At 42.9% G+C, this 16045-nt stretch overlaps 1 protein-coding gene across 3 annotated transcripts in view; it reads left to right on the top strand.

The window, feature by feature from the left end:
* PRKDC (protein kinase, DNA-activated, catalytic subunit) overlaps positions 1 to 16045 on the top strand; it is a 270531-nt gene that overhangs the window by 31512 nt on the left and 222974 nt on the right. For all 3 annotated transcript variants that reach the window (XR_011020922.1, XM_068237357.1, XM_068237356.1), the window contains exons 8-14: positions 358 to 413; positions 504 to 534; positions 2931 to 3088; positions 5562 to 5708; positions 7195 to 7359; positions 8557 to 8725; positions 15256 to 15305. Coding sequence is in view for 2 of the 3 variants with exons in the window: in XM_068237357.1 (XP_068093458.1) it covers positions 358 to 413; positions 504 to 534; positions 2931 to 3088; positions 5562 to 5708; positions 7195 to 7359; positions 8557 to 8725; positions 15256 to 15305 (776 nt within the window). In the remaining variant the exon portion in view is untranslated. The remainder of the gene's footprint in view (positions 1 to 357; positions 414 to 503; positions 535 to 2930; positions 3089 to 5561; positions 5709 to 7194; positions 7360 to 8556; positions 8726 to 15255; positions 15306 to 16045) is intronic.

Here is a 16045-nt window from a genome sequence, read left to right as displayed (position 1 = left end):
ACTTCCGGTTCGGCGACAGCCGCCAACAGGCTGGGAACGCGGCTGATTTTCCGCGTTCCCAGCCGCTGCTATCACCCTCTATGCTGCTATAGCGTCTATATATACGCTATAGCAGCATAGAGGGTGATAGCAGCGGCTGGGAACGCGGAAAATCAGCCGCGTTCCCAGCCTGTCGGCGGCTGTCGCCGAACCGGAAGTAGCCGCCGGTGGGGACAGGACGATCGGAGCGGGGCTGTGAGGGCACCATCCAGCTTCGGGGTGCTGAGGGATGCCCCAGGTGAGTAAATGTCATTTTTTTTATTTGACTTAAGTTTTCCTTTAACTACCATTCATGAATCATCATTTTTTTTTTCACAGATGCCAAAACCTCAAAAGAAATTTATGAATATACAATGAAAGCAATAAATCCGCAGGTATATACACACTAATTAAATGTTCTTGTGTGTGTTTACAATCTGTATAACAATCTAAGCATGTCATTAATTTGTGATTCTTTCCCGCAGGTTGATTTGAAGAGATATGCAGTTCCACAAGGTACATTTAGTAGTTGCCGAAAAGCCAAATCAGATTTATATTAACCACCCTGGCGTTCTGATTAAATCGCCAGGGTGGCTGCGGGAGGGTTTTTTTTAAATAAAAAAAAAACTATTTCATGCAGCCAACTGAAAGTTGGCTGCATGAAAGCCCACTAGAGGGCGCTCCGGAGGCGATCTTCCGATCGCCTCCGGCGCCCATAATAAACAAGGAAGGCCGCAATGAGCGGCCTTCCTTGTTTTGCTTATATCGTCGCCATAGCGACGAGCGGAGTGACGTCATCGACGTCAGCCGACGTCCTGACGTCAGCCGCCTCCGATCCAGCCCTTAGCGCTGGCCGGAACTTTTTGTTCCGGCTGCGCAGGGCTCAGGCGGCTAGGGGGGCCCTCTTTCGCCGCTGCTCGCGGCGAATCGCCGCAGAGCGGCGGCGATCAGGCAGCACACGCGGCTGGCAAAGTGCCGGCTGCGTGTGCTGCTTTTTATTTGATAAAAATCGGCCCAGCAGGGCCTGAGCGGCGACCTCCGGCGGTGTTGGACGAGCTGAGCTCGTCCAGACCGCTCAGGTGGTTAAAAACACATTTGACCATTTGGAAACTGTTAAAACTGGACAGAGACTGGTTAGTGGTTTAGAACGTCTTTCCTTTAAAGCCTGAGTTCAGGCTCAGTCATCATTATCATCAGTAAAAGTAATATGATTACAGTCTTATACTTTTGCAGTGTAACTGCTACTGTGAGATAGTTTGGCTCAAATGACAACTCTTTGCTGCTTCATCCAAACCTCCCCACTACCAGTGCTTAGCCTAACCCCTCCCCCCAAGGATAACTTTAATCACAAGCACGTACGCATGCCTAACCTTAAGCATCACCCCACGGCTAACGTTAACCACCCTCGTACACCTAACCTTGACAACCCCTCCCCCCCTTCCCCCCAAGATAACCTTAACCGTCACTGCCAGTCCACATAAAAAAAAGTGCAAATATGCAAATTTTTGGGTGCATCCACAGAAAAATTTGGCAATGGTGGAAATTTGGGCGCTGCACCCGATATTTATCAGATGCTACGGCGGCCAAAATTTCTCCCCCAAAGCTGATTATCTTCTATGAAGGCGGCCAAACTTCCGCCATTAGAGGACGCCAAAATTTCCTTTCACCTTTAAAGAGAATCTGTATTGTTAAAATCGCACAAAAGTAAACATACCAGTGCGTTAGGGGACATCTCCTATTACCCTCTGTCACAATTTCGCCGCTCCCCGCCGCATTAAAAGTGGTTAAAAACAGTTTTAAAAAGTTTGTTTATAAACAAATAATATGGCCACCAAAACAGGAAGTAGGTTGATGTACAGTATGTCCACACATAGAAAATACATCCATACACAAGCAGGCTGTATACAGCCTTCCTTTTGAATCTCAAGAGATCATTTGTGTGTTTCTTTCCCCCTGTGCTCATGCACTGACGTTTCAGGCTGCTCTTTTCTTCCTGCAAACAGCTTTGCCCTTGTCTGTAATTCCTCACTATGTGAAAGCCCAGCCAGCTCAGAGGACGATTTATCCAGCTTGTAAAAGATAAGCGAGAAGAGAGAAGCTGCTCTAATCTAAATAATACACAGGCAGTGTGCATAGAGGGGCCTGGAAGGGGGAGTTCATAGCAGAACAACAACACTGAAGAACTTGGCAGCCTTCCAGACACAGGCTGACAAGTCTGACAAGAGAGAGATAAGTTGATTTATTACAGAGACTGTGATAGTACAAAGTACTGCAGTAAGCCAGAACACATTAAAATAGCTTTTGGAACTTGTAGGATGATAAAAAACAGGATGCAATTTTTGTTACGGAGTCTCTTTAAGAAATTTACTACTGGGGCTTGTATTCAATTTGCATTTTTTACTAAGTTTTCTCTTAGGTGACATTTGTGCACCTTTCAACAAAATGCTTTTAAGCCATCAGCAAGCAAGCAAGAATATATTCAGAATAATTTTGACAGTATTTTTTTTCACCTACATTTTGGCACTTTTTCAATGGCTGAGTAATGAAAAGTTGTCTTAAACAGTAGATGAAAAATTATCTCCTTGCAGAAAACATAGTAGATAAAGCGAATTAAAGACCTGGGTCTTTAAATCTATCACCATTGCACATGCTTTAACTTCCTATTGGCACATTTTCTGATATTGCAATTAGTTGATGGGATAGAGAATCCCATAGGAGTCTGTGGTCAAACAGGTAACTGAATCAGTGGGAAGTGCAAAAATGTCGAATTGCAACAAAAATGCACTCACCAATGCAGGAGGCTGAAAGGTTAGAGGTCCTGCTATGGCCTCTTATTGGCTGATCATTATATCAGCAGGAATCAATCTATACCACAAAATTTTGATTTTAAATGTATACCTTTTTTTTTCCAGCTGGATTAAATATTATGGCCTTACATGCTTCCCAGTTTAGCACCTACCTCATGGAAAATTATCAACCCCTGTTTGAAGTAATGTCCAAATGGTGTGGCCATTCCAATCATGAGATGAAAAAACTTGCCTTTAATGCCTTGGAGTCCTTTTTAAGACAAGTATGTATATCCCGTTTTGTTTTATTGCAACTTTTACCAGGATGTGGGAAGGGGCATGTTTGGCCTGTAACTCAACCCCTCACCCCTTTGAGTCAGTAGAGGCCAAGACCAATGGGAGGAACTAATTTGACTATATTTTTTTGAAGAGAGGTGATATAATTTCTATTAATCGGTATAGGTAGGGATCCAAGAATAAAGTAAATTAGGTAATAATAAAAACATCTTTAAAGGATCTATACTGCCCAACTAGGATATTTATAGTTTGTTCCTTCTCAGAAGTTCTGATTTAAGGGATTTAATTAATGCAGACTAATTGGCCTGGATTCATAGAGCACAGTGCGGTAAATGTAAAATGCTTGGTAAATCACCGCATTCGGTATTTTAGACTTTTGTGTGCTAATTGATAAAAATATTCACAGATGTGGTAGAAGTTTGGTAATTTACCGGCTTCAGTAGACAAAAACTCTGTGCATTGAGGGCATTACAATAGTAACAGGCATCCCGACATCACTTTTGATGTACGGGTTTGTTATACTGCCTCTGCTCATTCTGAATCTGTTTTAGTCTTTCTTAACATTTTATTTATTTATTTGCCACTTTAATTTTAAACATGCCATGCTTAGGTGATTTCCCCACTAGATCCTCTGCATCTTCAAACAGGAACCTTAGGGGTTAATGGCCGAAAGGCTGCAGGGGAAGCATCTTTTGTTCGGTATTTCTCTGCTCGCTTCCTGGGGCGTATAAAGTTAGACCCGCTGTAGAAGCCTGCGGGTCCTATCACATCTGATCACAGGGACATGCAGGAGACAGGGGCTGTTACTGTTGGCTCTGCTCCTGTCCTGTCTGCTCCTGTCAGTCATAGCTTATCCCTCTCTGCTTGTGTGAATCTTGGCTGGCTTCCCACAGACTCGCACAGTCTCCACTCTAATTTTGGCACACCAGAGTTGCCGGTAACATTTCTGAACTTTACCGCATGATCTAGTTTTTATGCATTGACATTTGCTGACATTTGTTGATGTATGTACCGCACAAGTTGGTAATTTACCTCACTATTTTAACATAGTTATTCAATAAGAAACGTAATTGTTCTTTAGGAGTTTTTTTTATTTCTTTCAGAATTTTGATGGATTTATTATATCGTTCACAAAGCTATTTAAGTTATTCTCTATATCATTATTAAAATCTTGGAGATTAGGTTTTTGAGCTTTGGCTGGTTAATGAGATAACTTCTAACATAGGCATGTGGAGATGTTTGGGTCAGAGGATTTAATAAAATAAAAAACTAAACGTTTGTATAGTTTTTTTTTTTTGGGGGGGGGAGGGGGGGGTTATATTATAATTAAAGTGCATCTGAGATGAGAAACGTCTCAGGTGCCATACTCACCTGGGGCTTCCTAATGCCTGCTTTGCGGTTTCCCCGGTGGCTGCTGTCACTTGCAATTCAGCCCGAAAGCCTGGTTGGGTGTGGCCTGGCTTTGTCGCGCATGTGCGGCCCGCCAGGTGTGCTCCTCGGCTGGGAGCGTTCTGCGCTAAGTATGGAGCCTGAGGCGCTTCTCTTCTCACGGTCCCTTTAACATCCATTTGTAATCCGATTGGGAATTTTGGCCAACGGATAAATTGGATATTACTAATGACTGGTCAGAAATGGTAGCATGTGAAATAAATTAACCTATGTTTATAGTTTATTAAATACATTTTTTTTTTCTAATGATGTGAGCTTCTCTCCAGAAATCTAGTAAGGTTGGCTGTTTTACAACATTCAGTATAGGTTTAGGGGGTTGTCAGCAGGGCAGTGATTCTTTAGTGTCACTACAGGAACCATGCACTTTTGAGCCTGGAGGCAGCAGGTGACTATGATGGCGGGGCCAACAAGGGCACAGTTAGGCAATGGGCTTACAGAACTCATATGTGGATTAAATCTAGCTGCTGACAGAGTAATCATGGAAACTGGCAAGGTAGTAAGACAGGACCCGGATAACTTGGCACATGGAGTACTGGTGTCTTGTATAAGAGGATCTCTATAATGTGTTCAACTACCAGTTAGTCATAAAAGATCCAGGTTTATTTTTGATACCACCAGATGTTCTGTACATACATGCAAATTATGACTTACAGTAGTTCTTTAGACACAAGGTACTAAAGCAGAACAGGGGAACTTTGGAGAGGAGAAGACCTACCTTCGGGATTGATGGAAGCAATTTGTGTGGACAATGATGGTTAAAGACAAAAAGTGATTTGTGTCGCAGATGTAAAATAAAATCTATTCACCAGTTCAGGGTCTTGAATTTGACTGCTGATTGTGTTGCATTGTGATGGATATAACATTCTTACCTCTATGCACATACAGCCAGTCCCTAAAATTCTACTTTTATTGATGCTCGTGTATTTATGAAGGAGAGACATCATTTCTTCTCAGTGGCGCATGTAAATAATTTGTCTTATTACCGTATTCAAGGTTTGGTTGTTTTCCTAGGTAGCACTGCTGGTTACTAATGATGCTGCTGCTCACAAGAGTAAACTGCAGTTTTTCATGGAGCAATTTTATAAGATCATCAGAAGAATGGAGTCCTCCAACAAGGAACTCTCCATCGCCATTCGAGGCTATGGACTCTTTGCAGCGGTAGGTTATCTCGGTTTAATCAACAGCTGATAACAAAATTATAATGTGACTCTGTGTTCATTTCATATCGTTTCTTATATTCTGTGTGGTTTAGTTTGGGCCCTTTTCACACTGACACGTTGCATTGGACTATTTGGCAACAGTCCAAAGCTACGCCATTAAGTCTATGTGGCATTTCATACCTAGTGCAGTGCAATGCATTCCGTTGGAAGTGCCTGATTCAGTGCTAGAACAGCGCGTTGTCAGGCCACTTGTGCGGCGGTGAACGAGAAGTCGAGTAAGTCTATGGCGACCGGTTTTTTAACCGCTTCAGCCTTCAGTCGTTGTCACTTTATGCATCCGAGCAATTTTCACCTCCCATTCATTAGCCTATAACTTTATCACTACTTATCACAATGAACTGATCTATATCTTGTTTTTTCCGCCCCACCAATTAGGCTTTCTTTGGGGGGTACATTTTGCTAAGAGCCACTTTACTGTAAATGCATTTTAACAGGAAGAATAAGAAAAAAACGGAAAAAATTCATTATTTCTTAGTTTTCAGCCATTATAGTTTTAAAATAATACATGCCTCCATAATTAAAACTCATGTATTGTAATTGCCCATATGTCCCGGTTATTACACCGTTAAAATTATGTCCCTATCACAATGTATGGCGACAATATTTTATTTGGAAATAAAGGTGCATTTTTTCCGTTTTGCATCTATTACTATTTACAAGTTTAAAATAAAAAAATTTTTAGAAATATTTCATCTTTACATTGATATTTAAAAAGTTTAGACCCTTAGGTAAATATTTACATGTTTTCTTTTTTTTATTGTAATGTTTTTTTGTTTTTTTTGTATTAAACATTTTATTTGGGTATTTTTGGGAGGGTGGGATGTCAGCCATAGTTTTCTAATGTAAATGTGTCTTGAGTTTTATATTTTTCACTTGTAGTTGTAGTTTTACTTTTTGGCCACAAGATGGCGGCCATGAGTTTGTTTGTTTACATGACGTCACTCTAAGCGTAACATACGCTTAGAGCAACGTATGGGGGACGTTACAGCCAGAAAAAGCACAGCCTCTGAGAGAAGCTGTCGCTTTTTCAGCGGGGAAGAGCAATCAGTGATCGGGCACCATAGCCCGATTCACTGATTGCCAGGCTAACGAACTGCGGCCGGGAGCGCGCGGACGCGCACATGGCCTCCTGGGCGTAGCTACTACGTCCAGGAGGCCAAAGTAGTTAATGTTCGCGTTGCGGTGCCTCACTTCCTGCTTGGCCTGCAGCCAAAATGGAGATTACCGCACACTGCCGCAACAATCTCCATAGGCTTTTATTGGCGGTGCGTTAGAATCAGCCAATCACACCACAACTGCAGATTAGCAGTGTGATATTGGCCTTAGCGTTGTAATCGGTGTGGTTAGCTTAGAATAGTGGTTATAACTGCAGTATCATTGTTAACCTGAAGAGTAACGTAAGACTGTTTTTTTACTTTTTGCAGCCATGTAAAGCAGTAAATGCAAAGGATGTGGACTTTATGTATATTGAACTAATTCAGCGATGCAAGCAAATGTATCTGACGGAGACTGACACAGAAGAAGATAATGTGTACCAATTACCTAATTTTCTTCAATCAATTGCCAGTGTCATTCTTCACTTGGATAGTGTAAGTACCGTAACTTCAAAAATGTCACTGTTCTCCTTTACACTGACAGAAAGAGCCATCATCAGATACTATTCTGCCTGGTAAATGAGCAGATTACCACAATGAGAATGCTCTAAAGAGCACTTCTGCAGAATAATTGCTAAAACATCAGTTTGTTTTCTCTACTGGCAGTTTTTTACTCTTCTTTAAAGGAAAACTATCAAAGTATTTGAGGTACAGATCCACACGTAATACAGAAAAGAGCTCTTGGGGTAATTTGTACTTGCATTTCCCAAAATGATGCCACTGCTTTCTGATGATAGTCTTTGGAGATCCTAAGTAGTATTCTGTTAAATTCTGCAGTGACCAAGTGAAGCACCCCTCCTCCATATGCTGCTTCTTCCCTCCCGTTCCAGCCATAGAAACGCTGGAAAGGGCTAGATGTGGTGGCCATGACCAAAAGGAAGTATGCTGGGTTCTATTTATAAGTTATTTCAGCATCCCGTAGTTTCTTTCTCAGCTTGGTCCTCGAGTAACCCCAACAATGCATGTTTTGCAGAGAACCACAAACATTCACATGTGAGGTAATTAGTTTCTCAGCAAAACTCATTACCTACCTTTGTCAATTTCCACAAAACATGCTCTGTTGGGGGTCCTTGAGGGCAGAGTTGAGAAACCCTGGTGTAGAACATAGCTTCCAATTTCCAAAAAGGGTTACCAGGGACATATTTTTATTTATTTATTAAACCTCAGCAGATTAATGTGCATATCATCAGTTATTCAGTAGACTTCTATTCTGTCAGGCCGCCTACTTTGAAGTCACGGCATGTATTGCAACATATCCTGTGCATGAGCGCAGCAACTATAGAGTAGGGAGCAGACAGCTGATTCTGCTCCCTCTCTGCATCTGCTTGGGTATTCGTAGAGAAGATTTTCTCCCCTTACTGCTGGAGCAGCAGCTGTTAGCACTCTATGCTTCATTTTAAACTCGTATCCTGCATTATACCCAATGATGACACCTTTACTTATCACTAGTAAATCCTAACCGGTCCTTTCTCCACATGGCAATCAACTAAAATTTCTGGATCAACTTTTCACTATTTACAAATGTGAATAGCCCTCAACATTTTGTTCTTGTAGAAAACAATCTATTTTATATTCTGGATATGTATTATCATTTTTTTAATTTAAGTTCTGTTTTTGTTTCCCCAATTTTAGATACCTGAAGTATACACTCCAGTTCTTGAACGTCTCCTGGTTGTACAGATTGACACATTTCCACAGTACAGCCAAAGAATGCAATCCTCTTGCTGCAAATCAATCATTAAAGTGTTTTTATCTCTGGCAGGGAAAGGGCCTGTGCTCTGGAGCCTGATCAGCACTGTGGGTGAGTATAAAGTTTCACAAAGCTTACTCATCTCAGATACCTTTTATTCTGGGCCCTAATCATCATTACACGACCTCAGCAGAGCTCAGTAAAGCCACTGTTTGGGAGAGTAGTTAGTCCTCCCATATCCTCCCCATTCCCTAATGTTCTACTGATTTGTACTCCTATTTACTCTATTGAAGTGAATGAGTCTTCTGATTGCCAGATTAATGTAATTATGACATGGAGCTTTCATCGCATATAAAATCTGATAAAGCAGAAATACCAAGAGCCCAGTATAGTGTAGTATGTATTGGATCAAAGATGAAGAAATGACAAGTAAGTATTATACTCAAACGTGGGTTACCACTTAGGCAACCACTGTATAGGCAGGTGGGGAGATTAGACCTGTCCCCACTCAGGATTAAGATGTCGCTCTCTGAAGAAGAAGAAAAAGGGTTTATCACCCCTCCACCAGGGGTGGAATTCTTAGCAAGTGGAGGTACAGAGGCGCCAGAGTACAAATCTTTTTCTTCTATGTTATATCCTGGATGTATATATATTTGTTTTTCAATTTTTATTATTATTTGTATTTTATGGGCACATATACATATACTTCTATAGGTTTTCCACGTGTTTAGGCTCAAAGTCACACTGAGTCATCAGTTTTCCTTCATAACTTCCGCATTCCTGTACCTATACCTTCGCACTACATCACATTAATCCTTATTACATGAAGGATGTTGAACAAGCAGATATACATTGTATTACAATGTTATATCTGGCTATATCTTAGAACAAGTTCATTTTGCACCACTGGGTGGCAGCAGTCCACCTACATGTAACATATAGCCACCTCCGTTACTTTCTTTACCTATACATCTCCTTTATGTATTGACAACAGCCCATTGGAGCACTAGAAGCTCTAATTCAGTGGTGCTCAACCTTTTTTGGCCCGAGGGCCGAACTTCAAATCAAGAAAAATTTCGAGGGCCGGAACACATGCATACAAAATTTCGATGTAAAACTTTTAACGTTTTTCTAGTAACAGTTAACATGGTGTTGGAAATGGAAAGAAAACGACAATATAAGAATTGTTGTACTCACCATTTGATGTACATTTTCTTAATGAGAAGTTTGCGGCTGTTTTTCAGAAGCCAATTTCTGGATATTTGGCTCCAAATTTGTAACATTTATTCTTAATACAGAATGAAGATGATCATCTGTGATGTGAGAACGTGAGCCAGTTTTTGCCCTTTTCATCACTGAGAAAGTTTGCTCACAGACATAAGTACTGGCAAAAGTTGTGACCATTTTCAGGCCGTGTTTCCGCAAAAGGGGGCTGTCGGCTCTGTGTGGGCCTGAGGGGGCTGTCGGCTCTGTGTGGGCCTGAGGGGGCTGTCGGCTCTGTGTGGGCCTGAGGGGGCTGTCGGCTCTGTGTGGGCCTGAGGGGGCTGTCGGCTCTGTGTGGGCCTGAGGGGGCTGTCGGCTCTGTGTGGGCCTGAGGGGGTTCCCCGTGGTGTCCTGCGGAGGAGGAGAGGATAGGGTGGTATTGTGCCTTAGTAATTATGCTGAGGACGGAGGCTGCCCGCGGAGGGAGAGGATCGGGTGGTTATATGCTGAGGACGGAGGCTGCCCGCGGAGGGAGAGGATCGGCTGGTTATAGGCTGAGGACGGAGGGAGAGGATCGGGTGGTATTGTTACAGACCGTTATCCTTGCATCGGCATTCGGCAAGTAAGTAGTTCCGCGCATACACCCGCGTGTGCTGCGTATTCAGCCCCGGGTAGCGCTGGGATAGTTAGAAAGCCTTCCTCATTGGTTACTGCAGGAACCTTCCTCCAATAGGAATCAGCCTGATTCCTATTGGAGGAAGGTTCCTGCAGTAAACAATGAGGAAGGCTTTCTAACTATCCCAGCGCTACCCGGGGCTGAATACGCAGCACACGCGGGTGTATGCGCGGAACTACTTACTTGCCGAATGCCGATGCAAGGATAACGGTCTGTAACAATACCACCCGATCCTCTCCCTCCGTCCTCAGCCTATAACCAGCCGATCCTCTCCCTCCGCGGGCAGCCTCCGTCCTCAGCATATAACCACCCGATCCTCTCCCTCCGCGGGCAGCCTCCGTCCTCAGCCTATAACCACCCGATCCTCTCCCTCTGCAGGACACCTCCGCGCGGGCCACATAAACAGGCCTCGCGGGCCACAAATGGCCCGCGGGCCGTAGGTTGGGCACAGCTGCTCTAATTCATATGTTAAGCCCCACCCCCCACAATACGGCAAGCTCCACTCTCTTCCCCCCCCCCCACCCGACTTCTGCCCATAAGCAACATGGCCACAGCGGGAGATGCGCGCTTCTGCATATGCGCACATCTCCCTAGTATCAACGTGGCACACGTGCTGATGCGCACGCCCTGCCCCTGTACAGACATCGCCGCCATATGCGGCATGACGTGCACACCACTCCGCCCCTTCACTTCGGCCGCCGGAGGAAACGCGGCCTCTTAGTCGCACTCGGCGATTTCAATCTTAGCACTCCCGCCCCCTACAAGTCCCCATTGGCTAAGAGCCCCGACTGGTCTCACGCCCACCGCAAGCCAGCCCGACCCTCCGTGCACACAGTTCTGGGCTATTTAAAGGTCCCACGCCGGCACACGGATACAGAGGTGCCAAGCGTGTCTCGAACCTGCAGTTGGTGAGTGAATTTATGTTTTCATTGTTCCCTATTTTGCTGTGTACATCTGCTCAATATATGTTGTGTCCTAACAGATGCCACCCCAGTATCTACATTGCACTGTAGCCATCTACCATCCAGCTCTAAGCCTCCTCCAGCATTTTCTATCACACACTTTGATTCTCCCCATCCACTTCTTCACGATCCCCCTACTCACTATATCTTCTTACTCTCCACCAACTTCCTATTTTTAAAAATAAATTTCCATCCTCCCCCCCCCCCCCCCTCCTCCTGTCTCATACCCTCTAATACTATTCACTACACAGTCAGCACTGATTGTAGCTCCCCTTACTAAGCCATATCCAAACGCACTTTAGTAAACCTATACCATTGATACATCGTCCTCCACCCTATCATTCACACTTATTACTGAATACAGTAACTATCCTCCACCCCAGTTCACCATACTCGCCTATACTTTACGTGATCATGTAATTTATGTTCAATACTATCATACACTGAATAGCGCTCTGATATACCTTCATCTCTGTCATTTTGCAGTATGATACTCCCGTTGTTTAATGCCTGATGAAGCGGGATTGTGTGTCAAACATATTTAATCTTTATTATCAGGTTGTCATTAGGTAAACTGAAATAGTGTAAGCACTATAATTAGAGAAACATATATGCATATCTTATGGTATATGACTAATGTAACTGCTTGCATTATTATATCATGTGCAGTGTGTGTTTAATAATCCTATTATATCTGGTGTGCTGTGAATTATAATAACCGTATGAACTGCTTATGAACTATAGATGCCCTTTTACCTAGTAAGCTCAAACTCTAGGTGAACTCTGTGAAATCAACTCTCACCTAGAAAGAATGAACTTTAAGTGACCCATTCAACTGTGCATAAACCCTGGAGTCGTAAATTTCAAGTTGGCCCCATCCAAGGCCAACTCCCCCTCACATGTCTGTCTCTTGTGACGACCCTGAAACTCACGTGAGAACATAACTTGGTTAGGTACGATGTTCCCTATAAATATAGGTCAAGGCACTGTTCAGATAAGACGTTTGCTGAGATATGCTGTAAGAGAGGTGGTACGTATCCTTTTAATTTATGTACTCCTGATGGCTGAGAAATGTTGCTAGATATTTTTACTATTGCCTTTTTTATAATAACCCTGTTCTATGTGATCTTTGTATATTCTATGTTTATTAATACAAGAATACATTTATTTTAAGATAAAAAGTGATCTTGGTCTGAGACTCATTATTTCATTGGGGACATATGTGATACTAAAAATATATATTGTTGATATGACTGGTTAAGAACCCATCTGACTGATCTGAGGAGAACTAACGCTTCACTGAGTTAGTATTCTCCATAGTTGGTTACCTAAATTATATAGGAGCTGGCATGTGCCTGTGAAACACGTTGCAGTTATTGTTCGTGGAGTATGTAAATAAATTGCCTTTGTTATTTACGACAGCATCAAGTCTGTTTCTGAGTGGTCGGTCCACCGCCGCCACTCGAATATATTAACCATTTTATCATATTTTATCCTTTTGGCGCCTCTGTACCTCCACTTGCATAAAATCTGATAGCCAGGGAACAAATTGTCTTCACACATCTATAAATATGACTCAAAGGGGTTCGAGCAGTCTGGATTTCAGAAGTTCAAAATATATATAATTTTTTATGTTAGAAATGGTCCTCCTACATCAGATTATATACAGTTGTGCTGATACGTTTACGTACCCTGGCAGAGTTGGATTTCTTAAAGGAGTTATCAGGCAAAAAAAAAAAAAGTTTCACTTATCTGGGGCTTCTACCAGCCCCATGCAGCCATCCTGTGCCCTCGTAGTCACTCACTGCTGCTCTGGTCCCTCTCCATCAGCTAGTTTCGTTTTTGCTGACCTCGGGGTCGGTGGGCCGCATTGCGTACATTTTTACGCATTCCCACAGGTGCAGGAACATTAACACATACATTTTTACGTGTTAGTGGTTTAACTCAAATTTTTTTTTTTGCCTGATAACTCCTTTATCCATTTTTCATACACTATGAAGGATAACACAAACACATTTCTTTCACTCATAGTTAGTGGTTGGCTGAAGTAATTGTTGTCAAACAACTGTGTTTACTCTATTTAACCTTTTCGGGACCGGCCGCCTAACCCTCTTTAAGGACCAGGCATTTTGCGGGGGGGGGGGGGGGGTGTGGGCTGCGCGTTTCGGGGGGTCAGGTGGCTGGCTCCCCTCCGTGGCTGGCTGTGCAGTGTCCCCCCCCCCCCCATGGCGGCAGGTGTCCCCCCTTTTGCCAGCAGCCACAGTAGCCCCCTCTTCTCCGGCCGGCATCTCTGCTCCTAATGCCGCTCAGTTCCGGGTCGTGGCTTGATGACGTCATGAAGCCGGGACCCGGTGCTGACGTCAGACGGAGCAGAGATGCCGGCCAGAGCGGAGGGAGGCGCCGATCGTTGCTGAAACAGCAGGGAGGTGAGTGAATCTCTTCTTTTCCTCCCTGCTGCCGCCGCTGTCACAGTGATCGCTACGATCCGACGGCGATCGTAGTGATCACGTGATCAGCAGCCATACACGATGGCTGCTGATCACTCGGGGGAGATGTCAGCTATCATATGACATCGGGAGCGGGGCCGGCGTAGATCCTACGCCGCATCAGGCTAGGACAGCCACAAGTGCGGCGTAGGATCTAATGCACATGGTCCTGAAAAGGTTAAAGCATAATCACTAAACAAACTACCTAAATGACCCTGATCAAAAGTTTACATGACCCAGTTCTTAATACTGTGTATTGCCTCCTTTAACATCATTGACAGCTTGTAGTTTTGAGGTAGTTGTGGAATTGGTCCAATCAAAATCATCATAAAGTTGCCATTGAGAATCACAGTATTGTAATGTTTACTGCCAAGCCATAGGAAATAAGCCACCTATACAGTATAGATAAAGGTTTGATCTTTATTGCCACAAACATGATGTAGATTACTTGTTTAAAGAGGAGCTGTTAGGTATAGGGTCTCAGAGAAAATAAACACATATATCAGTAGCTAAAGATTGGCTGTACTTACATTACATATGCATTTCACTGTCCACGTTTGGATTTCACAGAATTTGTATATAGTATATGCAGAGATAGATGCTCCTGACAGCTCATGGCAGGCTCCATGTTTGTGAAGCCAAATGTGTCGTCATGTCCTGCCTGCTTCTGATCACAGATAAGCTCGTTCTTGAACAACACGGTGTGCAGTGAATATTAATGAGCCATGTGGCTAGGAACAATAGCTGACTCCTGCAGTGAAACTCTGCCCCGAGATTTATCAGTGTTTTGCGCTGGACTGATTAGAAGCTCCTGTACCGTCTCATTAGCAGCCGAGGGGAGGGCCCCAGAATGCTTTGCAGTTTAGCTGCGGCTTGCGTCTTTATGGGTCTATAACAGACTTTAAGATAAGCACACATCAAAGGTAACTGAAATGTTTATCTTCACTAATGGCTTTTGAGCTTCCTTCTAAACTGTTTAACACAGGAGAATAGAGGTTTAAATTAGCTTCTGCAGCCTGACAGTTACTCTTTAAAGGACAACAAAAAACAAGACAAAAAAAAAATAGCAATATACATATGTATGAAGGGTTTTTGATACTGAAACAAGGATAATGAATGTAAAAATTGGTATCCTGAATAATTGTTTACCAGTCATTCATTCTTTCTCACAAGTTTACTCATCAGGAAACAAGCCCTGCAGAAATAAAGCTAATCAACATCACTCTTTGTGTACCTCATAACTGAATAGTTGTCAAAAATAAGTTACTGATTTGTATTCTTGCTTCAATTTTTTTTTTTTTTTTTTATTCGTAGTGCACCAAGGATTAATCAGAGTCTGTTCCAAGCCAATCGCATTTGTGAAGGTACTGTGCTACTTGGATTTATTTAGCTACATCGGAGCTCTTGGAAAAGAATTCCACTAAACATTGTGTGGCAAATATATCACAACCAGTTTAAGGAAAACTGGAACAGAAGTGGTGTAAATCCGGTGCAGTGTGGGGATTTAGGGGATGGGAGGGTTTTAGGAATACGGGGGTTTCTTCCTTTGTTAGACAATATGGCACGATGTAATCTTTTCATTGTCATGGACTCTGTCACATGCCATTTTCTATGATTGCATCGTGAATATGCCCCGTTTGAATACTGATCCGAAAACCAATAAAATATGGTTACAAAAAAAAAAAAAAAAAAGTGCAAAAGTGGAGCAGTTGCTTTGATCCATCAATTAGAATCCTTGGCTCTAGTTATCTACCTGCTACAGTTTTGCACCAGTTTAGGTTAAACTTTCCAATTGTTGATGTTGCTCAACCTTACTGTATTTCCGTGTGTATATCTCTTGGAAGCTGGTTTTAATATATTTTACAGGCACCACTGATCATGAAGTATGTAGAGAGCACACTACCTATTCATTTGTTTTAGGAGATACACTGCCAATTTTTTTAAAGGGGGGGGGGGGGGGCACTCTGCATCATTATATCATTATATTTTGGGATGTACATGCTGCCTGATCATGTTTGGAGGGTCACTGCATAAATATCTGTCGAATTATGTTGTTGGTGGACCCTTGCACCTCTAGTAGCATTTGGCTGGATACTTTACCTTA

Source organism: Hyperolius riggenbachi, chromosome 5 (assembly GCF_040937935.1).
Source record: "Hyperolius riggenbachi isolate aHypRig1 chromosome 5, aHypRig1.pri, whole genome shotgun sequence".
Lineage (NCBI taxonomy): Eukaryota > Metazoa > Chordata > Amphibia > Anura > Hyperoliidae > Hyperolius > Hyperolius riggenbachi.
Note: the sequence above shows the minus strand (reverse complement) of the source record. Positions and strands in the feature narration are given on the sequence as shown.